Source organism: Strongylocentrotus purpuratus, unplaced genomic scaffold, assembly GCF_000002235.5.
Source record: "Strongylocentrotus purpuratus isolate Spur 01 unplaced genomic scaffold, Spur_5.0 spur5_contig_845, whole genome shotgun sequence".
NCBI classification, from domain to species: Eukaryota; Metazoa; Echinodermata; class Echinoidea; order Camarodonta; family Strongylocentrotidae; genus Strongylocentrotus; species Strongylocentrotus purpuratus.
This window is the reverse complement of record NW_022145552.1, coordinates 2,173,734-2,198,607: the sequence shown is the minus strand read 5'-3', so window position 1 is coordinate 2,198,607 and position 24,874 is coordinate 2,173,734. Positions and strand designations below refer to the sequence as shown.

The window sequence follows — 24,874 nt, the reverse complement described above, 5'->3', positions numbered from 1 at the left end:
GAAATCTGAAAAATGTAAAATATTCCCTCATTTAACCCATTACCTATAGTGGATTCAGTAATAAAGCCTATGTTACAGAAATGAGATAGTTTTAATCCCTACCGTCAACTAAAGCAGACATATAGGCCCGAATTCACAAAGGAGGTTTGTCGACAAACCTTGGTTTTCGTGCGTCATATGACTCGTTTCGATGCGTTTTTACAAACGCTTTATATGACGTACAAAAACCAAGGTTTGTTGACAAACCTCTTTGTAAATTCGGGTCACAGTGTTCAAAGTCCATGGAATATTGAGGTAAAAAAAGTGCTGCAGCCTTTGAAGAATGTTCTTCCTGTTTTTATTTCCTTTCAGGCATTCAGCCATTTCACATTTGAGAGGTCCGGTCACAAGCTCATCGTTGTAGACATCCAAGGTAAGCGTCTGTATTGACACAGTCCGTGCATTCATTTGTTTTTTTTTTTTACAGATTTAAGCCTTATTCACACATGTAACATTTAAGGGGAAGTCCACTCTGATATCAAGTTGGTTTTGATAGAAGCAGAAAGATGAGAGGAACAGGTCGATGAAACTGATTGAGATTGAAGATCAGAAAAATACAATTTTGTTAGGGTGAAGAAAAAAATCTATATTTTATTCAGGATTCATTATACAAGTAATGTATTCAGTTGAAAGATAGAAGAGTGTTCACATTGTGTTAAAAGTATACGATTTATATGTCAGTGACACCGTCCACAGATGTTTGGTGAGTAGAGGTCGTGTGTGTGTGTTGTTGTTAGTCTGGTTTCAGTCTCGATGGTGCGACTGAGGTATGAATGCCCTGACGCTCGAGAGGTGATATTACATTCTCTATTTCAATTTGATTATGTTTGACATTCAAAGCCACTCATCAAACATTCTCATGACTTTCCCAGGTGTTTGTTTGTTGTCTGTCTGGTGCCAGTCTTGGTGGTATGACTGAGGTATGAATACCCTGCCTCTCCTTGATAGTGCATTCTTTATTTCAATTCAATTGTGTGTGTCATCTCAAACCACACATCAAAAATTTGTCATGACAAGATGTCATGTTATGATTTTCCAATTTTTCACCGATTTTGAATGTAATTATGCACGATTTTATTTTTAATGTAAACACAATATGTAAAATCCCACAATGAATTTCCTTGTCATTATTGGACGAAATAAAATTGAATTGCATTGAACTTTCCTCAGGTGTGGGAGATCTGTACACCGATCCTCAAATCCACACCTCTACCGGTACGGAGTACAACGAGGGTAACCTCGGCATGCGCGGGATGGCGCTCTTCTTCGCCACCCATGCCTGCAACGAGATCTGTGACCATCTGGAGCTGACCCAGTTTGACCTTCACTGCTCTGAGTTCACGGAACATGAGAAATACGTGAAACTGCAGGTTAGAGTAAACAGATGAATGTGTTTAAATGAATGATAGCATGCTTTAAAGACCATATCCAAACTGAAAAGTGAAATGGATTAGCCTTACATTACAATCATATCAATTATATGCCATTTTAGTGTCTTGTCAGAGGAGTATCAGCTCTCTGAAAACTCAAAATCTAAAGCTTTGAAAATCCTAATAGCTTGACGTCATCTTTCTGTTTCAGGGAGAGGAGAGGGGATCTTTGTCCCTCCTTTGAACATAAGGATGACACAAAGTCGCTGCCACTGCCGGGGGATACATTCACATTGCACGGCAATACAGATTTCTAGTTGAGGTTGTATTTATTAAACTTGAAAATCTCTTAACAGAAGTAATATTTTGAAGTTCATACGCCAAATATAGTATATAACGACATGGAGCTACTAACGTACATTAAATATTTTTTGTTGTGATTGGTACACTTTAAAGCTCAACCGTTCTATCCTGTTGTCTTGCTTCTTTTCCCCAGAAAAATTCTGGGACCATCTGCCGAGGTACCGAGAACCGCGTCTTCAAACCTCGCGCAAGGCCCTCCATCTCCCCCCTCGACATGACCCAGTTCGTCGTTTTCGAGCGGTCCAACTCGCAGATGTCGACGGGCTCCAGCGTGGTCCTGTCTCCGCTTGCCGAATCGCCTCCGAGGCGCATTTCCTTCCAGGAGCTCCCTTCATCACCTGACGATGTCGCCATGTCGATGTCTCCACCTCCAAGCGTGCTCAATCAGTTCCAAAGAAGGACGGCACGTTTTAGGTTGGACTCGGAGAGCGAGAGCGAAACGCTGTCTCACGTAAGTTGGATTGCCCTCAGCAGTCAGCAATGATGCTGTTAAAGGGGTTGTAGCATGACGAGACTGTGTCTTTGCCGTGGCCTGACTCAGGCCAATTGGGTATAATACGAGTATTTGCCATGCTACACCCCATTTAACAAGAAGGCTGGATTAGAAAGGCTTTGAAAACACATATATTTTGCAATTTTTAGTTGTAAGATTGTTTTTCTTATTACATACATGTATTTATGTAATTATCATTTACTGCAAGTGATTTGGAGCTTATATTTACAAAATTCTTTTTTAAGAAATGAAGATCATGAATGATATTATAAAAAAATAAGTTTTGTGTCATTTCCCTGTCATAAGACATGCAATTCTGATGGTTTGTTTTAATAGGATGATGAAAAAAGGGCAAAATTTCTGGAAAGAAATGTGAACCACAGACCATCCTGTGTGAACCTGGAGGTTCAGCTGCGAAAGACTATGCTGGTGACCAGTACTGGAGGCTCTATCTTAGGACAGGTAACAACATTTTCTTTTTTAAAACATTTTTTGTTGTTCTAATTGTGGTTACAGGAGAGTGGGGTGAAAATACTCTTAAGTACTCTAAGGAAGAAACTGAGGGGCTTGAGTCTCATGGTGAAAGTATGGCAGAAACTTGAACAGGAGAAAAAGCGTGATAGATATTTTTCGAAATTTTGATAAAGAAAGTAAAAGAATGTGTAATATAAGGACGGTATCATATGATGTGATTTGATTCAGGAGGAGAGAGGACACATTAAAGAGAATTTTGATTTCTGGGAAGAGGTGAAACATAATCTGTGAGCGTTATCATTGTTGTTATGCGTGTGGAAGAACATCAGATAAAAAATGTTCCCTGGAAAGCATGGTTCTTAAAATGCCTTAATATTCGAAATATAGCATGTGAATCGGGACTGGTCTTTACGCCACATGTTCGTGTAGTCCCATATACATCTTTCTGTGTACAGTGCTTGTAACTTTACCAAGACTGGGCCAAATTTCTTATCATTTTGATGATTCCAGAACCTTGCAATACACACCAATACTTATATGCTAGATGATCAACCTTTTCTGTTCGATTCCCCATCATTTCTTTCACAATGCAATCGCATGACCAAAACTCAACATTATCTTTAAGTGGGATTATTTGTTAATAACCCCCATTAAGGCCCAAAATGTGTAATAACTCGACAGTTCTGGTGAACTTCTACTTCTAAGATTCATCTGGACATGGCTAAGTACCACGAGATGGGCCGCTTCGCTCCCGATGACAACAGCCGTAACATGGAGGCTGCCCTCTACCATCTGCGTCACGGTGCGGACTGCGGAGTCCTGGAAGCTATCATTGCCATGGCTAGGATCTGCCTACAGCTAACCCACGATGTACTCACCGAGGTGTCTGTACCGGTGAGTAGCGTTTTTTTTGTAGGGTTGTACGTACGATCCCCCTGTGACAATTTCCCTTGGTATAAAGCCGCACTGCACTACTTATAGCTACTTGCACCCTCTATATAGCAAACAATGCCTAATTGGTGACCATTGGTCTCCCATGACCCCTTTTTGTTATGTTAATCGAGACCTTATTTGATGAGATAACCACCTGTCAGTGACCCTGCAGGGAGGTCTAATCCCTCCTGGCCAAACTAGTGCAGATAGGCTTTAATACGCAACACTTACCATACCCAAACCTGAACCAGAGCCTGAACCTGAGCCTGAACCTAAAACCTTTTTTCAAGGCTAACCATAACCCTGTATCTTTGACAAAATAAAGTATGACGCTTATGTGGTAGGACCTCTCTTAGTGTCATTTTATAACAACCCTAAATCCTAACCCTGTAACCTAACACTGTATATTTGATGAAGCACAGCCACAAGTATATTTTGTAGCACTGGTATTTGTTGTCTTTTGTTGTAACCATTTTGTATTTCAACTTACTCATTCCTTGACTTGTTCCTATCTCACAATCCTTGGGTCTAACCTTTGACCTTCACAGAGTGATGATGAAGATTATATGAACGAGGGAATGGACTACATGGAGACGGCTGCAGAGGCAGGGGACAGGGCAGCCATACTGTTTGTAGCCAGAGCATACGACACCGGTCACAACCTGGGAACTGCTAGGTATGTACTCTGGCTCTGAGCAAATGCATTTTAGCTGTGTTTTTCTTTTCTTCATAGAATAATGAATTTGGGCAAAGATGACAAGAGCTTCTGGTTGTACTGTAACCTAGTCTTTTCGTTGAGAATTATTCTTTGTGATTTGGTATAGCAAGGATGGGATTTCCTTGGTGTGTTTTCATGTAAATCTTTCTGAGCTAAATTGCTATCCATATATATACAGTGTACCCTCAAAGACCACACATCAATCGCACATACAAAGTTTTGTTACTCGTGCTCTCCTCCCTGATTGCTCATTGCAACTCTCTGATCTCTGCTATGTACATAAACACACATTTGGTACAGATCATACCTAATAGGTTATAATTGAATCGCAACAAAAAAAAAGAGTAATTTCAAGTCATAACAAAAACTATATGCAGAGCAGAAATCCTGCTCGATCAGAGGTCAAATTCGTGGAGTGCTGAAATTGTTCTCTCCCATTGAGATTACACGTGGGAGGGAACTATTTTGAGCTCCATGAATTGACCTTTGACCTTGCGCGTGTCACATCGACAATATACTACGGATTTTCATCTTGTTCAAAGGTCAAATTTGTGGAGTGCTGAAATTGTTCTCTCCCATTGAGATTACATGTGGGAGGGAACTATTTTGAGCTCCATGAATTGACCTTTGACCTTGCGTGTGTCACATCGACAATATACTACGGATTTTCATCTTGTTCAAAGGTCAAATTTGTGGAGTGCTGAAATTGTTCTCTCCCTTTGAGATTACATGTGGGAGAGAACTATTTTGAGCTCCATGAATTGACCTTTGACCTTGCGTGTGTCACATCGACAATATACTACGGATTTTCATCTTGTTCAAAGGTCATATTTGTGGAGTGCTGAAATTGTTCTCTCCCATTGAGATTACATGTGGGAGAGAACTATTTTGAGCTCCATGAATTGACCTTTGACCTTGCGCGTGTCACATCGACGATATACTACGGATTTTCATCTTGTTCAAAGGTCAAATTTGTGGAGTGCTGAAATTGTTCTCTCCCATTGAGATTACATGTGGGAGAGAACTATTTTGAGCTCCATGAATTGACCTTTGACCTTGCACGTGTCACATCAACGATACACTACAGGTTTGTTTTCATCCCTCTGACTTATTCCACCAGGACGAAATCGTGGTTGGAGGCCATGCACTGGTACGAGGAAGCGGTCAACACAGAGAAGGTTGATGAAGACGGCCATTATGATTCCACCATGGATGATCCTAACTACCTGCTTAGTGCTAGGATGGCAGAGATGTATCGGGCAGGCGGACCGGACCTCGACAAGAACCCTGAGAAAGCAGGTAAGTTGAGTTATTTGTTTGAGGCGGAAAAAAGACACGTCAAGAACATATCATTGTTCTTTTTATTAAGGTAAACAGTTATTTTGTTGTTTAAACTAAGTGGTGCTTTCGATTTTAAGAAATCTTGTCTAATGACATTCTTAACCTGTTAAAATCATAAAAGGACTTTCTATCAGCGGACAAACAAACAATTTTGATGAAGAGTAGCCAAGTATTTTTTTTTATGCCTCCGTTACGAAGTAGCCGGAGGCATTATGTTTTCGGGTTGTCCGTCCGTACGTACGTCTGTACGTCTGTACGTACGTCCCGTTCTTGTGATCGCGTTATCTGAAGAACCGATCGATGGATTCTTGCCAAACTTTGGTCATGTATGTATCTTGCAGAGCCGATGAACTGATTAGATTTTGGGGTCACGAGGTCAAAGGTCAAAGGTCACAGGGCTCATTAGGTATGCAAAAATAGCTCGTGATCGCGTTATCTGAAGAACCGATTGATGGATTCCTGCCAAACTTTGGTCATGTATGTATCTTGCAGAGCCAATGAACTGATTAGATTTTGGGGTCATGAGGTTAAAGGTCAAAGGTCATAGGGCTCATTATGTATGCATAAACAGCTTGTGATCGCGTTATCTCAAGAACCGATTGATGGATTGCTGCCAAACTTAGGTCATGTATGTTACTTGCAGAGCCGATGAACTGATTAGATTTAGTGGTCATGAGGTCAAAGGTCAAAGGCCACAGCACACATTATGTATGCAATAACAGCTTGTGATCGCGTTATCTCAAGAACCGATTGATGGATTCCTGCCAAAATTAGGTCATGTATGTTACTTGCAGAGCCAATGAACTGAGTAGATTCTTGGTTCTTAAGGTCAAAGGTCAAAGATCATGGGCTCATTATGTATGCAAAAATAGCTTGTGAACGCATTCTCATTAGAACTGACAGATGGATTACTATTTAACTCAGGACATCTTGCAGAGCCAATGAACTGAGTAGATTTTAGGGTCATGAGGTCAAAGATCAAAGGGTCATATATGTATATGAGAAATTGCTTGTAATCACGATATTCTGAGAACTTGTCAATGGATTACAATTGAACTTGAATCCGAAAAATTTCTTCTGTTTTGGTTTGTAAAATTGCTCTATGACGGAGGCATCATTTTCGACTGCGCGCAGTCGAATTCCATCTAGTTTTTTAAACTATCAATTTGTTTTTTGTTTCTTATCTCTTAAACTTTCAAAGAATAAACTTCATCTAACCTGGGCCCTGTAACATAAAAACTTACCACTAATGGTAAATTTGACATAAAAATTAACTACCATGGCAATATCGCTCAATGGTTAGTCAATCAAACCAAGGTTTCCTTAAAAGTTGCCATCGATGGTAAGTTTCATGCATCAGGCCCTGTTTCTATATAGCTAAGCAAATTTCCGTTTTACCCTTGTTTTTCAGCTGAGCTTTACAACGAAGCTGCAGAGGGCGCAATTGCCGCCATGAAAGGCCGCCTCTCCAACAAGTACTACATGCTCTCTGAGGAGTGTTATGGTGAGATGGAGGAGGAGTGAAAAGGCTCATTGGACAGCCTCATCACATGTCGGGTATATTGTATTCATCCTCCAGTGGTCCCCCCACTATATGACAAACTAAGTTTGGTGTACTTGTATGTCTTGTCTATAAATGGAATTCTTTAATAAATTGATCTTCATATTTGTAAAATCAGGTTCTTTGGTTTGTAAAGACTTATGAATGATCAAACTTTTTTCTTTTTTACTTCTTTTAAAAATTATCATTATGTTTCTTGAAATTTTGACTGCAAAAACAGCTCATTGACACATTCCTCCTTTTTTATTTTTTTGTATTCATTCATTGCAATCTGTCTTAAAGACGTGCAAACTATAACTGCATCTGTCACAGCACAATTTATTTTTCATGTATATCATTTTCAGCAATAGCTATTTGATGGGAAAAGGCAAAGTTTGAGTACTTTTAGTTGGTTCATATGATCCATATCAATAGCCAAAAAGTTTTAATGTAGTTTTGATTTCATACGAGGATAGAGAAGATTACGCACATTTAGATTATCTGAATTTCTGAAAAAGTTTGTTCTTGAAAATATGTCATTTTTCTTTTGAGGCAACTTGGCTGGTTCATTTGCCTCAAAGTTGATGAAATTTCTGTATGGGACATTGCACGCTGTCACTGAACATAGTTTGGTGTATATGCGATGTATATAATATTCAATATTTGTCATTGTTCAAGTTTATGTTTGAAGAAAAAAATTCAACTTTTGTTCTATTTTGAGTCCACCTCCAAGGCATTAATGTATGTGTCTGTACATATCTATGTTGTAAATATATTGTCATTTAACATTTAGTTTAACATTTCAAGTTTAACATTACTTTGTTTCAAAATGGAGGTGTATTTGATTGGGTAGCACAAGCAAGCTAACAGTTTCAAAAACATTAGTGAGTATTATGTCAATGATTTGAAAATGTGTAAGAAACGGAAGAGACAACAAAGAAAATCATGAAAATTTACATGAAATAAAGTATTGGTGTGGTAACAATTATAATTTGGGCGATAAATGAATATTTAAAATAACACTCCAATATGTTTAACATAAACTGGATAAGATGAATTTATTTTTGTGAAAATAATGTGACCTTTATTAATAATATTGAATATTTCATGGTTCAAAATCATCATTTCATTATTAAAATTGTTGTATTCTCGAAAACACAATACTTTATGATATATAAGTATAGTTTTTCGCCAACAAGATTAGGGCAAGGTTGTAAGTGCGTATTAATATATACCTGTCTAAGGATTCTCAAGTTGTACATATGATAACTTATATCTCGTAATGCCTACCTCACTGTGTAACACAGCTCATTTAGAAAACAACTCATTATAACTCAACTGATATCAGGGTAGTAAATCGTTAAGCTGGGAGGAAATTTTTGTTTTAAATATTTTGTTTACCGTAATTCTTTTCATCTTGATATATCCAGTATTTAATCATATTGTTTGAGTGAAATTGGGATTTTTGAACATAAAGTGAAATGCACAGGGAATAATTCAACATCTAGAAAAAAATAACAAGATTTGAAATTCAGGAATCTCCCTACAAGTAATTAGAAATCGAAGTACCGGTAGCTTAGAATAAGCTAATTGGGTAGAGAACTTGACCGCTAATTCAGAGCAGATTGTAAAGTAAAGGCCTTACGGAAGTATTGCAGTGGAACATTTGAATTCTTGTTATGAAAACTTCAAATGTATGAATTGTATATAAATGATAAGACTGAAGTTTATATGACTGTGGATGAATGCAGTAGCATAGTGTACTATGTGATACATGTACTTTGAAGTTCAGGCTGTATCTTGTAAACTATGTAAATAGTAGGTATACAAGAGTTGATTACCAGTACACCTGTTTACTAATGTATGCATATCGTCCTTGTTTTCACGAAGTGACGGTAGTGAGTAAAATCGTAACGCAAAGTGAATGCAATTTTTTTTCACTACCGTCACTTCGTGAAAACAGCGACGATATCTTCTATGTTTCTCAAACCCATGGCTACCAGCCATTTCATTCACCTGCTATGAATAATGGCATCTCTAAGGACATGGCTATGTTGGGCAAGACCCTGGCAAGCTTTTTTAGAAGTCAAGAGAACAGTATGTATGGAATTAGTACACGGGTTTAGTGAGCGGAGCTTTTGTATGTGTGGTCATTTCTCTTTCTTCATACATATTTCTGACGATGGATAGTCATGCTGTTCGAAACGTTGAGCCACTCCTACCACCCATCCTCTCCAACCGGCGCTATAGTTCTCTTTAGAACTATAAGCTCAAGAAAGATTACCAACATTCCTTTTCAGGACTACACACACTCTTGAGAAAGAAAGATTACTGACAGTCCTTTTCAGGACCCCCCCCCCCTATCCTCCCCCTCTCTAGCATGGTGCAACCGAAAGCCTACTGTCACTATGAACATGGCGGACAAAGAAAGCGGACAAAATATACAGTTCCTCAGGTAGACAAAGGAACATCCCTTCACTGCTATTATGTAAAAAGTGAATAAGCATGTGACGCCTGTTTTACACATTTTTTACATAATAGCAGTGAAGGGATGTTCCTTTGTCTACCTGCGGAACTGTATATTTTGTCTGCTTTCTTTGTCAGTGAGGTTCATAGTGTGTATATATTTGTGTTCGTACTTAAAACCTGCTTTTGTGACCACTTGTCTATAAAGACCACATTTCTTGTTTTCCTTGAAAAATCCTGTCTCTTTGACACCTCTTCTTCTTGGACTTTCCATAAAAACATGTGTTACAGAATGAACACACATTTTTATTTGGGTAGTCAGCAAACTTTTGTTTCCCCTGAAAAATGTACATATAGACCACCTTTCTATAAAGGTAGCTTGTCATGTCTCCTTTAAGCAGTCGTTACATCCAGGTTTCACTGTATATACTTACATGTATTTTACAAAGTTAGTGCTTGGAGTCTGGTGTATGACATTAAAAATATCAGCAAAATGTCAAGACCATGGAGAAAAAGAAATGATTGGAATCTTGTACAAGTTACACAATTCTTGTGTAGGTTAAGTTGATCGACTACAAAAAAAAATGTAGAGATGGTCAAGCATGAAGTATGAACGGTGGTTTATTGCTGAGAATAGGAATGGAAACGGCTTGTTTTGTAACTCCTAAAATTCTCTATTACATGTACATTACTATTTAAATCCTGACTTGTTACTTTATTATGGAATGTGCTCATCCAATTATAATTAGAATTTTAATTCATTTCAATTCGGATATGTTTTAGTCAAAAGAAGAAAAAAAATCCATAAGTCAGTTGACACTCATCAGTAAGTAGAGAAACGGATTGAAGAGGATATAGAACTATGGAAATGTTCTAAAACTCTAGTACACTCTAGCATTAATCAGCAGAATAATGATAAAGAGTTAACAAAAAATGTGCAGTAAACTATATCTTCTGATTCATTCAATGCAATGTTTTGATTAGTGAGGCTAGTGTAAATAGGAAAAGCACAAACAAAATGTTTTGTCTACATTAATGAAAAAATAATCTAGTGTTAGCCGACAACATTCGTTTCTATTTTTCACTTTCTACTTTTTCAAATATTTTTCTATCGTGATGTATGTTATAGATGTTTGATTGATTTGTTGATTAATTTCTTATGGAAGTAAGAAATCCAATGGAACTCTGTTTGATTGTATGAAGTAAAGTTTAAGAAATACATTTTGTAGTGATTGTATTTTTAGTGCCAAAATGGTTTCGAATGAAATAACTTTTGAAAGAATTTTTGTTTTCATAATTAAAGATGTTTAATTTGTTATGTAATTATGTCTCTTAAATCTAACCTCCCTTTCATGTGTGCTTGGTCTTTAATGAAAGTGGAATAAATTAGTTGTTGAGATGAGATTTTTTTTCTTCAAATTTGATTAAAATTAAAAGTTCCAAGGAATAATGATATCAAATGATTAAAACTACATCATTTAGCTTAAAGGATATATTGTTAATATATTTCCCTCTTTGCCTGTAGCTGCTTTAGAAAGAAAAACAATCATGAATGGTAAACCAATACCGGTATTACAAGTAAACCCTGGAAGAAGAAAAAAGCATTGCTAATGTATTATTTGATATATATGATTGTTCCCTCCAAATATACAAAATTTGTTGTTTTTGTAAGATATGTACATAATGTAAAATATCTTCAGTCTTTTATTTTTTTTATTAAGTCGGCAATTACTTCTAATCTAATCTTTGTAAACTTCCAGAATCTGTATGCATATTTATTTTGTTTTATTTTGAAACTTTATTAACATCATGAGTATTTTTTTACCTGTAGTTGGTTAATTTACATTGTCATTAAGATTATAATATAAAATGCTATTCGTGCCAGATCTTTTATAATTTCGCAATTTTTTTCATGATATTTGACATTTATTTTGTATTGATTATGACCCGTTTATAATATAATATGGTCAGTAATTTCTCCCTTTGCAGTTGATTCCTTATAAATTTTACATTTCCTCTATAAATGCTGCCCTTTCACTGAATTACATGTATCCATAGGAATGTGGATTTATGGTTATTCAAACAATGATAATCACAATGAACCTTTTATATTAGCTCTCTACAATAGGATGTTTATCCCAGCCAGTTCCCATGTTTGGTCATTTTCTTCTCCGTCCCCTACTTTTGTTCATCTGTTACTTTCATCTCCCCCGTGAATAACAAGGTTATTTCAATATACATCATTTTTTTGAAAAAGGGAGAGATCAGAAAGATGGGCATTTTATTTAAGGATCTTTTTCTTGATTATACTTGTATGTACATAGTATATGCCATACTTATTTGTTTTTATTAACTTTGACAAACTGGATTTGATTTGTTGGTACATTCATGTATCTTGCTCTTTGTAAAACAACTCGATATATACATTTCTTATCTAGACTGAAATAATATTGTACGCTTGCAGATAACTTCTCCTTTTTTGTTGCAATTCCATAAATTCTGAAAAAGTGTCAATTTGTATGTATTTATCTTTTTTCTTAATCGTTTATTATGTTGAATAATTGTTTGATGTATGTAGAATATCCATAGCCAGTAACCGCGAGAGTATGTGATGTGTTGTGTATGATAAAACTTACACAAAGTCTAGTCAACATATTATACCATCACACAAAATACATTTCAGAGATCAGCATAGTTGCAACAAATGCAAAGTACCGGTATACACGTGTGTATGGTCAAGTGACTGTTGGCAACAGACAGAATAAGTGACGGGCAAGAGGGTTGCGGACAATTTCGTGAGAGATGAAAAGTATTGAACCGAAAGGGAGCACAGAGAGAGGGTGGCTGTGGGGGGGGGGGGGGGGGGGGGGGGGGGGGGGGCAGAGAGAAATGGATGAAAGGAAAGAGTGATCGTACAACAGAATAAGCAAAATCGGTTTGTTGATTGAAAGTATGTTGATTTTAGTTAGTCCACAGTAAAGCACATACATGAATATCTACAAACATTTTTTAATAAATACTAGAAAAATTTAGGCAATTGAAGATAAGTTAACATTATAATTTAGAGTTAGAGTATGACTGTTACTGTTCATGACTTACAACTATTATGCCATTGTACATGAGCAATATTTGTACATGTTTTTTTTTTTAAAGGTGAACAAGTAGGCCTAACATCAGTACAGTTGTTTCATTTATTTGCAGAGTTTGTTAATTCATTTAGTAGTAATCTCGACGTTATGCAACGAGATGTTTCATAGTATCACATTGCGATCGGAAAGAATCGAGCATTTCTTGCTCTTCGGGTTTCAAAGCATTCGGCTCCTGCTGGGCCTTCATGTCCTCGGTGAAGATCGAGTTTATTCGGGTGGTTTCGGCCGCTCGGTGGTGCTTCGCGCCTGCTAGATGGGCGATCTTTGACCCCGTCGAATATTGGAGATCGTGTAGCTCATGCTCACGATCTTTCTCCTGTTTGTTGACAAATGAATATATAATAGAGAGAATAAAGCAGGATTAGCCTTTGTCTTAGATTATGAAATAGAAAGGCAAAAGTAAGACATAGTGTATTAATTTTACGCTCCTTGGGATAATAGTCTAAACCACCAACAAGAAATATTTTAAGGCGCACATATACTTTTTGAAATATTGCAATTTATCCTGAATTATCATTCAAATTTGCTTCAAAAACATTTTTTTTTAATTGGTCAAAATCGTGTTGCTTTGCAGTCTGTGTCAAAAAGGTGCATTTTTTAAATGTTCATGAAATATGCTCCAATACCCCTTTTCGGCAAGCTCGGGCCCTCGGTACCAGGTATTGATGAAAAAATGTATCAAATGGGTTCCATTGCAATTTCTTGATTTTGGCCGAACTCCCTTGCAGTCACGGTAGCCCTGGATTGAGGATTATGTTTATCTCTGATCTCAAATAAAATGAAATCGGGGATGTCGAATTTTCAGGTAATTTTGGAGTCATTCATTTGATTGAAATGGGGAGAGAGAAAAAATCGTACGATTCTCAATTATTAATGATTTAATACGTGCTGATGCATGATTAGGTGTTAAAAAGAAACCTTAAATCCGCTAGTGCCTTTGTCAGCAAAAACCTCAAAAACCCGATGTTGGGCAATTTGAAATTATTGCTTTGGTATTAACTTGTTGCTTGGGCCGGTACGTACCTGGCAACGGGCGTTATACGAACTCAAATCGACTGATGACAGATTAATCGTTGAACCGCCCGGTTGTATTTTACCGCAGTGGAGAGCGATTGAACCGCGTCCTAGATTGGACACCCCACATGAATTCGCCGTCTGCATTAGAAGACTGTTTTTCCGCGATACCGCAACGTTGGCAGCACCGCCCTCAGCCTGCCAGTTCGCCTTACGCGGGCCTAGGCCGTGATGGCCGCCGCCGTGATGGCCGACTCTGGTGACGCTGGCCTTCAACGCCGACGTCGGATGAGCGTTGTGATGGTGTTGATGTGATTGATTCAAATTCACTGTGAGATTTATTGGTAGGTAATTGATATAAGGATTATTTGACAAGACAATAATTTTGATGAGACAAAATAATATTTGAAAAAATATACAAGACAGTTGGAGGTCATAACCGAAAATTATATGCAATATCAATATGTTCAATGTTCTTTTTCATTGTTTTCCTCTCTATATTGCAACGCATAATTATGAACAAATTTGTGATATGCGCTTTTTAAGTATGGTTTGCCAACAAAAGGGGTTCTCTTTTCAAAATCCTCTTTCGCCGGTCTACATCAGGTTTACGCGGGCACAATTTTACCGGGGTAGAAAATCTAGCGCATTCTTGTAGCTAAAATATCCATAATCAAAATACACTTGATGATAATATGGAAATTACAAACAGACCCCATCGTTCCGGGGGTTGTAGGCTTGTAGCCCCTAGCCTCCAGCTTATCTCGGCTTTGCTTCGCACGCCTTAGCTCAGTCCTAATTCCTAACAGTCTAAAGGTCCGTACATATTTCGGTAAAAGTAGCCACACGAAGAAAATTCACGACAACTGATAATTATGGACATAATGGATCTAAAGATTTTCTCTTGAAACACGAATAATTTGCTGAAAAATCATATAGAAATCATGGATTAGCGTAAAATGCAATTTAGTGGCTAGCTGTGTGTCGCATGTGGCGGCACGTATCTGGATCTCAAAATTAACATTTTTGAGAGATGAAACTACGGGCCCCTCAGGCGCGGATCCAGGATTTCTTAGGGGAGGGGGCCCAACTTTTTTTTTTTTTGCTCCCGAAAATTTGAAAATCGCGCCGGCCAAAAAGTCGCTCAGTGGGGGGGGGGGGGGTAGAGAGCAGAATTTTTTTTTTTTTTTTTTTTTTTTTTTTTTTTTTTTTTTTTTTTGCTCCCAAAAATTTAAAAAACGCGCCGGCCAAAAATTCGCTCAGTGGGGGGGGGGGGGGGGGGGGGGGGGGGGGGGGGGGGGGGGGTAGTAAGCACATTTTTTTTTTTTTTTTGATCCTCAAAAAAATTTCAATTTGCACCCCCCCCTTGAGCGCCAGGGGGGGGGCCCAACCCCCAAAAAAGGTAAAAATCACGTGATTTTACATGATTTTTTCTCAAGGGGGGGGGGCCCGGGCCCCCGGGCCCCCCCTGGATCCGCCACTGGGGCCCCTAACATATTTTAAAGAAGAAAGTTGTTATATTTGACCAGTAAGGCTTCCATTTCGCAATGATATCGAATTTTGCATCAATTCAAAACAATTTTGATTCTTCGGTTGACTACTTTAAACCCGACCATCAAAGGAAAAAGTTGAGCTTGTTTAATAAGTAAACGTCCTCGGTTCAACCAAATTTTGAACTAAATATCAAAGCAAAGCGTAGGGTTTAAATTTCTCTACAATACTCGGAGAAGAGTTTAGTAATCTCACCATTCGTTTGACTAAGCTGCGCACTGATCCGACGCGCAGCTGGTCCCTTCAGGCCTATAGTGTCGGGTGCAAAATGATGAGGACCGTGACCAATGGGCGTGTCCAGATTTTTGTGGACGCTCATTGGACTCTCTCCCGTTCTATTTGAAAGAAGAACAAATGAAAATATAATCGGTGTCACACGAAACTAAAATGAATTAAATTGATGAACAACGGTGGGAAATTGAGAAATGTTTTTAATTGAGGTTGGTCGAGTAAAATTTAATTTTACTTTCGGCTATATCGACACAAATGTCAGGCTTATAGCTACAAGAATAATGAATGACCAAAAGATACAAATATTACTCACGCATGTCTGATAGCAACTGCTTTCAATACGTCCGTAACGACGGCATTCCCGTCTTCTTTCTTTCCCGCCTCTTTCTGAGATTCGGAAAATCCATGCTCGACATTGGTATCGAACGATACTGATTGCTTGCCTTTCTTACTGCAAGATTGCAGCATCGCATCTGCAGGTGAAGAATATCAATGCTTTAAGAGATCAAATATTTCTGGAAAATTTTAATGATGTATAAAATGGATGTGTCAAGGAACTGCATCTTGTGTTAGAGGTCACCCTTGTGTGACTTTCCAACCATGATGAACTTTGTCACTTGCGCTCCAAAACGTCATACGAAATGAAACAAATTTAAAATTTGCTTTATAAGGCATTTCTTTTTCTTTTAAACATACTTTTTTTTAAATGAAAAAAAAGGAAGTCCTTTCTGTTTCCTCGATCTACCTATGTGTCGACCCTGTCATACAGATCAAAGATTGCGTCAAAACTTGATAAGTCATCAACTTCCTCAACGGTTTCAGTCATTCTAGAGTCGAAATAATTTGTTTAACGACTACAAATATTTTCCAAATATTTATAAGACATTGACTGAATTATCGAAAGGAAAATTATATTTTGGATGTTGATTATAATCATTATTTCATGATACTTCCTATTAAATGGGAGAGAAAATGAAAGGCTATGTACGTGGCAAGTTAAAAAAATTCATGCTTTGCAAGCTACAAAGAGGTTTTTTTTATTTCTAAAGATCACTATCTTGGTTAGATGTGAACTTACCGAGCGAAGCACCCGACGAAGCAGGCACACAGCCGTCGTCCGCTCCTCCACTCTTATATTGTGACGTCATAGTAGGAGCTGACGTTAAAAGTGAATGTGCTGTGATGGTGGGGTGAACTAGCCACTCCATTTTAGCAAGGTCGCTGAACTTGGCTCTCTTTTGAGGCTGGGGAACCAGCAATGCGTGCACGAAGGCACGACAGTCTGGAAAGAGACAGATAATTATCATGACGCAAGCGCGTAGCCAGGATTTCATTTTAGGGGGGGGGCGGGTAGTGAGCACGCAAAGCGTGCGAATCACTTAAAGAGCGCGCTCCCGAGGGGGGTGGGTGCATGGAGGGGGAGTTTTTCCCCTCCCGCGCGAAGCGCGGAAGCTTTGAAAGAAGACGATTCGTTGTACCTTTCTCGACTCATAATCCTTGTCTGAATTCAGTCCGCCCCTCATGCGCATAGCGCGGAAGCTTTGAAAGAAGACGATTCGTTGTACCTTTCTCGACTCTTAATCCTTATCTGAATTGATTCAGCCCCCCTCCTCCTGCGCAAAGCGCGGAAGCTTTAACGTATTATTAGACAAAGAAGACGATTCGTTGTACCTTTCTCGACTCTTAATCCTTATCTGTATTCAGTCCCCCTCCCGCAAGCTTTGACGTTTCATTAATTTATTAGAGAAAAAAGACGATTTGATGTACCGTTCTCAACTTTTAATCCTTGTCTGAATTCAGTCCCCTTCTCCTCCTCCCTCCTCCTACGCGAAGCACGGAAGCTTTGACGTATTATTAGACAAAGAAGACGATTCGTTGTACCTTTCCCGACCCTTAATACTTATTTGTATTCAGTCCCCTCTTTCGAAGCGCGGAAGCTTTGACATTTCATTAAATTCTTAGAGAAAGAAGACGATTCGTTGTTCCGTTGTCGACTCCTTTTCCCTTTTTCTTCCTACGTCCTCTTACTTTTTTCTTCTCTTTCTCTCTCTTTTTTTTTGGGCCGGCGTTTTTTTTTGTTTTGTTTTTTTTTTTTAGGGGGGGGGCGCGACCGGCCCCACCGCCCCCCCCCCCCCCCGGTTACGCACCTGTCATGACGTAAAAAGTATCAACGCGACTCCAATTCAGAAAAAAAATAATGGAGAAGGAACAATTATTAGGGGTAAAAAAGTAATGTTTTTGTTCATGACGCATTGTTTTTTTCTTCTTTAAGATTCATGGACTATTAATATCCGCATTTCTTTATTGATAACATATTTTCGTTGGTCTCACTTTCATCACAATTCTTTAGATAAAGTTCCCTCGCACGAATTCAAAGATAATATATGTATTTCTAAAAATACTTTCGAACATTATTCAAGCAGATATCGTCATAATGGGAGAAAGAAAAAGAAAGTAATGATATTATAGCTCGCCGATACACCAAAATATTGTCAAGATGGATTGCGGTGCAGATCATAGCTCAGATTTTCATTGTAAGTGACCAACGTGTCTCTTGTTCTGACCCCCCCCCCCCATCTCTCTCTCTCTCCCTCTCTCCCTTTCTCCCACTCTCTCTCTCTCTCTCTCTCTCTCCCTCTCTCTATTTATCCTCTCTCTCTGACATACCTTTTGAGACAGAGTTTGGAAAGCAGAGTTTCTCTTGAGGATTATAGATGGAATCGAGTAGGATATCTAGACAGTCCTCGTGGTAAGGTAGTCGACCACACAGCATAGCAAACAACGTCACACCTGATGAAAGACAATACGAGATGCGAGTGAGGGAGAGAGGGAGGGAAGGAGGGAGGGAGGGAAATGAAGGTGGAGAGAGAAGGTGGAGAGAGAAAGGAAGAGAAAGAAAGATATAGAGAGAGTGGGGAAGAGAAAGGGCCGGAGAGAGGGATAGAGTGGGGGAAGAGTGAGGTAGAGAGTGGGTGGAAGAGAGAGGGAGAGAGTGGTAGAAGAGAGAGGGAGAGAGTGGGGAAAGAGAGAGAGGAGAAAAAATGGAGAGATAAATGGTTATAGGAAAAAATCGAAAGAAAGAGAGAGAAAAAAAAAAAGTATACACCGAAATTACGCAATAAAGAAAAGAAATCGGAAAGAAAAAAAATCGGAAAGAAACACAATAACACAAATCTTTGAAACAGCATACACAAAGAAAATAAGGAAAATGAAAAAGACATGAGTAGAAAATATTGAGGGTATTTTTTGAGATAGAAGAATTAAATTAGGGGATCCGATATGAGGAAACATAGATAGATAATGAGCATAGTACATGAAAAACAATATCGAGAGCATAGTTCCCCCAGCATTCCTTTGTGTCTCAGAATCACGTGCCTTTACTTTTAATATTTGGTAGCTTAATAAACGGATATAATTACTTTAACATCTTTTAAAACTGGTGGTTTGGGATTCCAAATCCACAAGTCATGTCTGTTGCTGTTTAAAGAGAATGTATTTACTCAGTTAAGGAAGACTATGTGCTTTTTATTAAATCTAAAAAGGCTGCTGTTCTTACCCATACTCCATAGGTCAACAGGTTTTCCTTCATATGGATCACCTTCAAGTATCTCAGGGGCTACATATCCCATCGACCCACAAGCTTCCGTTAGCTTCTCACCGTCTGCGCAGTTTGTTGCAAACTGAAATTCTAGAACCCGACCAAAAAAAAAATCACGATGACGAAATCAAATCTTTGATATACATACATAATGGCACAATAATGAGCGTATCAGGACGATTACCTCCTGGAAAATCACCCCGGACAGTTGCCCACCGGACAACTACCCCCAGGACAATAACCCCCGGAAAATTATCCCCTGGAAAAATCCCCCGGACAATCACCCCGGAAATTCACCACCTAGGACAATGACCCCCAGTGGACAACAACCCCCATCCCCGAAAATCACCCCTTAGACAATACCCCCTGTTCATTAAAGGGGAAGTCTATACCCTGATAATAAGTCGGTTTAAATTAAGTTTTTTTCGGGGTGTAGTTAATGAAACGTCCACTGCAGCAATCGGGCGATGGAAGAACTTAATTTAATCAATTTAATTTATTTAAGGACCTTTACATAACTATCTTGATCTAAGGAGACACAAACGAACGAGTTATTCTCGGGGAGGGGGGGGGGGGGGTAATTGTCCTAGCGGTAATTTCCCGGGGGTTATTATCCTTAGGGGGGGGGGGGTATTGTCCCGCTGGTAATCGGCTGGGATGATTTTCCAGGGGGTTATTGTCCTAGAACCAATAATAATAAGCCACTTCGGTGATATAGCACTTGAACAAAATGACCCTCAAATATTTTTTGGAGATTATTTGTACAAAATTGTAAAACTCGCTGAGACTCTCTCACCGGGTCTCTCACACTTGAAAGAAATGATCACTCGGGGTTTTAGAGGAGGGGAGGGGGGGGGGGGGGAGTGGCAAAGTCGGCCCGTTTTCCCTGGACTTTTTCAAATCAATGTGGCATACCTTCAGTCTAGTTCACAAAAGATAACGATAAGTATACCCCATCCTTTTCAAAATTTCGAAATGAGTGCTGTTTTCATTTACTGAATATGTAGAATTTTTAGAAATTGTTATTGCAAGAATCGCAACATTTTCTAGAATACCCGAAAGACCTTACCGCTTAACTTCAGCCGATAATCTTTGTCCAAGAGTAGGACACTGCACTTGACATCCCGGTGGACGATGTCCATGGAATGAAGATAGGCGATGGCCGACTGGAGCTGATGAAACAGAAATCGAGCTTCGGGTTCCGATAGATGACCATGGTCTACGATAGAAGCAATGGGATACAATGAAAGCGGTGTCTTGTAAAATGTCTTCTACCACTCAATGCATGAGACATCTTTAAACACCGCCTTCCATGTCTATTCTTTCGAATCATTTGCACTCAAAGTCTGGTCGAAAACGGATGTTAACACGTAAAACATGAGTCTAGACCTCATACAAAATTAGTAGGGACTTTTAGATTCTGCACGACGAGAACGTGGACTGCCCTTTTAAGGCAATGTAACGTCCTTTAAGGCACTGACAGTGATGTCACATTGCCTTAAAAGGGCAGTCCGCGTTCTCGTCGTGCAGAATCTAAAAGTCCCTAATGTCATCACATTTGCCTCGCGCGTTTTGCAATATACCGGTTTACTAACATATTCAAATTTATGGATGTTTCTTGCCTGGGGACATAGTGACGAGTTATTTCATTAACCTGTTATCAATAAATGAACTACAATACTTGGAATCCAGTCTGCAAACATTACTTGTTGCTTTGTCGGGCAAGCTTCGGGTTGTCAAGAACGACCTTTGTATAATTACTATGCATAACATTTGAAGAAGTATGTTGGTAAGCCGGTTTATTGCCTCGCGCGTTCTTCAATCCTAAGTACCCATAGAGTGACAAGCTATTGTATTCACTGTTACGATTCATTGCAATTCAATATAAATCAGAACGATGGTTGCGTTGTTGCTATGCCTGACAAATCTCAGAGGCCTGCATAATATTTGAATAACCACCTTGAATGGTGACGGGCCATTAAAATCACCGTTATATAGAAAAAATTAATATTATGCTTTGAAATAAATAGAAACCTGACCCCGGATAAACTTTCGGTATTAAATTCAAATTAAGACAAAGTTTTTTTTAATGAATAATGATAAATAGAGGGATATGCATAAAATATGAAGGTGCTATAATTTATAACATAAACTTGTAAAAACTCGTTGCAGTCCGTGATAATGCAAATGATTAGATTAACCTTGTTTGTTAATGTATGAACGAAGACTTCCATTAGGCATGAAGTCCATCAAGAGGTATCCATTACGGTTGGTGAGAAGTACCTCGACCAATCCCAACTTTATAATAGGGAGAGAGAAAGAGGGAGAGGAGAGAGAGAGAGAGAGAGAGAGAGAGAGAGAGAGAGAGAGAATGAGTGAGACAGATAGAGAAAACGCAAAAGATTAATGGTTGAAAAGAGACAAAGAAGTAAACTGAGTAGATGTCCTGAATGTGGTTACAAAAATGACTTAAACAAATTGAATATTGACATAGAGGTGTGCGTCGAATAAATGAATCTGAGATTGAAATCAATGATAGAAAAGATGGGTGGAATAGAAATAATATGATTCAAAATGTGATGCATTGTCGGACAAAAAAGTGTAAATAACTAAAGTTTACAAAACCGATACTTGTTTACAGATGAATTTTTTAATTTATTTATTATATCTGTGGCATAAGATAATGCTTTAATAACATAAAACATAATAAAAGTAATTTATTAAAAGATTGTTAAACCGAATTGATAACCATCAAATTGAGGTAATGCCAAGTGTCAGAATATTCGGCAACAATGGTCATAAATTACTGACTGACTTGCGCAAATTAAACAACAACAACAACATTACTAATACAGCCTGGAAGACAAGGCACGGAAACCATTATTACGTCACTCACCACGTGATCATGGCTTAGTTTCTTCATGATGAGAATCTCCTGCGGGAAGAACTTTTTCTTCACGATGTCAGGAGCCGACAACTTGCAGAAGATCTTCAGAGCAAAATCACAGTTCCGCTTCTTACTGTAAACATGTATCACCTAAATTTAAGGGAAAATTAACAATATTTTCACAGTATTTTACTTTTCTTAATTCATCTTCGCTTGTATTTTAATACACATGTTGTCCTTCAAGCAGAATAATTCCCTCACCTTAAAAGGACTTGGTAACATTGTTCAGATGAGAGAAAATGGTGCTAAGGTAGTGACTACAATGCTAGATGTACAATTAAAGATAATCAGACATTTTGAGTGAAATCAGACCATTATTAAAGATAAAAATTGGGAAAAACTGATCTGATCGTTTTCTTAATTCTCCCAACTATATTGTTATAATTAAATTGAATTTTAGGTGAATGATAACATCACAAAGCAATGAATTGGCTCTATATACCATTCCAAACATTTAAGTGTACAAACAAATTTAAAGCATGCTTTATGTCTTATTTTCATGGAAAACGGTTGGGATGATTCACAAATTGGTCGGGAGAATTTACTGTTAGGGGGAGTTACACATTGACGCCTTCAAAGAAAACCATAAATATCTCTGTGGTTTGAGAATGTTTTTCTGAATTTCTTGCATGTAAGAGGGCTAGTATATACAGTATGGAAGGAATATAATAAGTAACATTTCATATGAACCTTCAACGAAATTACCAATTCACTTTAAAGATAAAGACCAGTTATGGTCATGCGATTGCATTGTGAAAGACACGTTGTGGAATCGATCAGAAGGTGTTGATCATCTAGCATAAGTATTAGTGTGTATACTGCAAGCTTCTGGAATCATCAAAATTATAAGAATTTGGCCCAGTCTTTGTAAGTTACAAGCACTGTACACAGAAAGATGTATATGGGACTACACACACGTGCGTTTATCTCTCACAGGCCAAACGATAAAATAAATTACCAAATATACAGGCGGTATCCCGGAAAAAATTTTATCATCATGTATTAGTCAAAACATATTCTTTCACATGATTGGTAATAAGAGCTTCTATTTCATTTTTTGAAATTGGGGCGTTTCCAATACTGGTCTTTACCTTAAACTCAAAACACTTCATTATTCGGCAAACTATCTTCTTGTACGACTATGTCCGTGTATAATCGGCAATTATTTCTAAATTAAATATGATCTCGTTTTTATTTGTTTTTAATGTTTTATCGTACCATCGTAATCATCCGTCCTAGTCGATACGAGGTGACCCGTGATGTGAAATGAAATACCCCCAAGAAAAACGATATCATAAACATAAAATTAAGATGATTACGATAACTATTATAATTATGATGATGGTGGTGGTGGTAGTGATGTTGACGCTGATGATCATAGTGATGATAATTCCGTGAAATTAATGATGAAAAGGATGAAGGTGATGATGATGATGACATAGATTGTATACCCACAGGACAATAGGCCAGTTCACAAATACAATCTGCGCATCAGATAAAGGTCATTTGTACCAAAATGGTAAAACCCACAGAGATGAATACTGGATATGCGCTCATGAAAGTTATGTAACATTATTCATTTATGCACCAACGGTACATTCTATGATACGCAGGTGGAAGTATTCTTTTCAAGAGGTCAAACAAAAGGTATTCATGAAGCACATCTATGACTTTGGCAGTTATTATTCTAAGATGCTCAAAGTGGAACTTCTCCATGTGTAAAAGTGGATATTTGGGGTCATTTGTACCATGTGCTATCTGTAAACTCCCTTATACCGAGAAGCATAGAAATTGCAAGATTCTCATGTTAGTCGATGTTTATTTTTCGAATAAAAGCAAATGACTAAACACCGGTTCTTAAATAATGTTTCCCACTTACCTTACAGTATTGTCCTCTGTTCATCACATTCCCCATCAAAAGATCTAAGCCCAGTGTATCGAGGGGCGAGCCTTTCTTGTTCGGTAGATACAGGTTTCCTTTCTTGGTCAAACTCGGTACCTCATCGGTATAGAGAACTTGGTCATCCTTCCGAGGTTCCATATCCTTTTCTATCTTCTTTTTACCTTTAGTCATGATTTTTTTTTAATTATGGAAGATGTATAATTTTTATAAAAGTTTCCTACTTGAATTACAAGACAATGGGTATTTTAGTATAGTTTTTAAGGATGTTTCTTCGCGAAATATACTGACTTTTGTTGAAGCCGGGATTATGCTGTTTGGATAATGAGCTCTTGTGAGGCTCCGTTACTACTAGACGCGATGCGCATTGCAATGATTTGTGTTCAGGGGCTATCAACGCGCTTCTATTGTTGAGTCACTATAAATAAAACTGATTGCGTAGAACCTTTGTTACGTCATTCGCGCGCACTGTGATACATGTACAGTGAATGAATGCATGTTCTTTTAAGGGTCCGTAAAAAAAAAGCTGCTGGTAAATATGCCTTGAAAAATAAAGGCATTATACCTATGTCCAGTGGCGAATCCAGGGGGGGGGGGGGGGGGGGGGCGGCCCCTCCTGGGAAAAAAAATCGTTAATTTTACCTTTTTTTTTTAGATGCCCCACCCCCCCTGGCGTTCAAGGGGGGGGGGGGGTGCGATTTTTCAAATTTTCGAGGGCCAAAACAAAAAATTATTGCTCACTACCCC

At 38.2% G+C, this 24,874-nt stretch overlaps 2 protein-coding genes across 8 annotated transcripts in view; one reads left to right on the top strand and one right to left on the bottom strand.

Moving 5' to 3' along the window:
• LOC583067 (eukaryotic elongation factor 2 kinase) overlaps nt 1-9,003 on the top strand; it is a 30,827-nt gene extending 21,824 nt beyond the window's left edge. For all 7 annotated transcript variants that reach the window (XM_030991862.1, XM_030991890.1, XM_030991880.1 and 4 more), the window contains exons 7-14: nt 352-412; nt 1,210-1,409; nt 1,906-2,223; nt 2,602-2,727; nt 3,445-3,633; nt 4,221-4,348; nt 5,511-5,689; nt 7,143-9,003. In XM_030991862.1, the coding sequence (XP_030847722.1) occupies nt 352-412; nt 1,210-1,409; nt 1,906-2,223; nt 2,602-2,727; nt 3,445-3,633; nt 4,221-4,348; nt 5,511-5,689; nt 7,143-7,255 (1,314 nt within the window). In that variant the 3' untranslated portion in view covers nt 7,256-9,003. The remainder of the gene's footprint in view (nt 1-351; nt 413-1,209; nt 1,410-1,905; nt 2,224-2,601; nt 2,728-3,444; nt 3,634-4,220; nt 4,349-5,510; nt 5,690-7,142) is intronic.
• A 3,789-nt stretch (nt 9,004-12,792) lies between these two features.
• LOC100889556 (SNF1-related protein kinase catalytic subunit alpha KIN11) lies at nt 12,793-24,461 on the bottom strand. The gene is made up of 11 exons (XM_030991327.1): nt 24,107-24,461; nt 22,177-22,317; nt 21,482-21,578; nt 20,350-20,499; nt 19,239-19,370; nt 18,350-18,472; nt 16,761-16,964; nt 15,996-16,155; nt 15,647-15,786; nt 13,910-14,229; nt 12,793-13,202 (listed from the first exon to the last, which is right to left on the bottom strand). Exons 1-11 carry the CDS (start codon nt 24,299-24,301, stop codon nt 12,972-12,974), a joined length of 1,893 nt encoding a protein of 630 aa, XP_030847187.1. The 5' UTR covers nt 24,302-24,461; the 3' UTR covers nt 12,793-12,971.
• Nucleotides 24,462-24,874: the final 413 nt, after the last annotated feature.

What these genes read in the sequence shown, in the direction of transcription:
- LOC100889556 (XM_030991327.1), bottom strand. Translation starts at nt 24,301, where the DNA reads ATGACTAAAGGTAAAAAGAAGATAGAAAAGGATATGGAACCTCGGAAG. An exon ending in TTCATACATTAACAAACAAG is followed by an intron (nt 20,500 to 21,481) that starts GTTAATCTAATC and finishes CTTCTATCGTAG; the next exon opens with ACCATGGTCATCTATCGGAA. An exon ending in GCAGCTTAGTCAAACGAATG is followed by an intron (nt 14,230 to 15,646) that starts GTGAGATTACTA and finishes TAAATCTCACAG; the next exon opens with TGAATTTGAATCAATCACAT.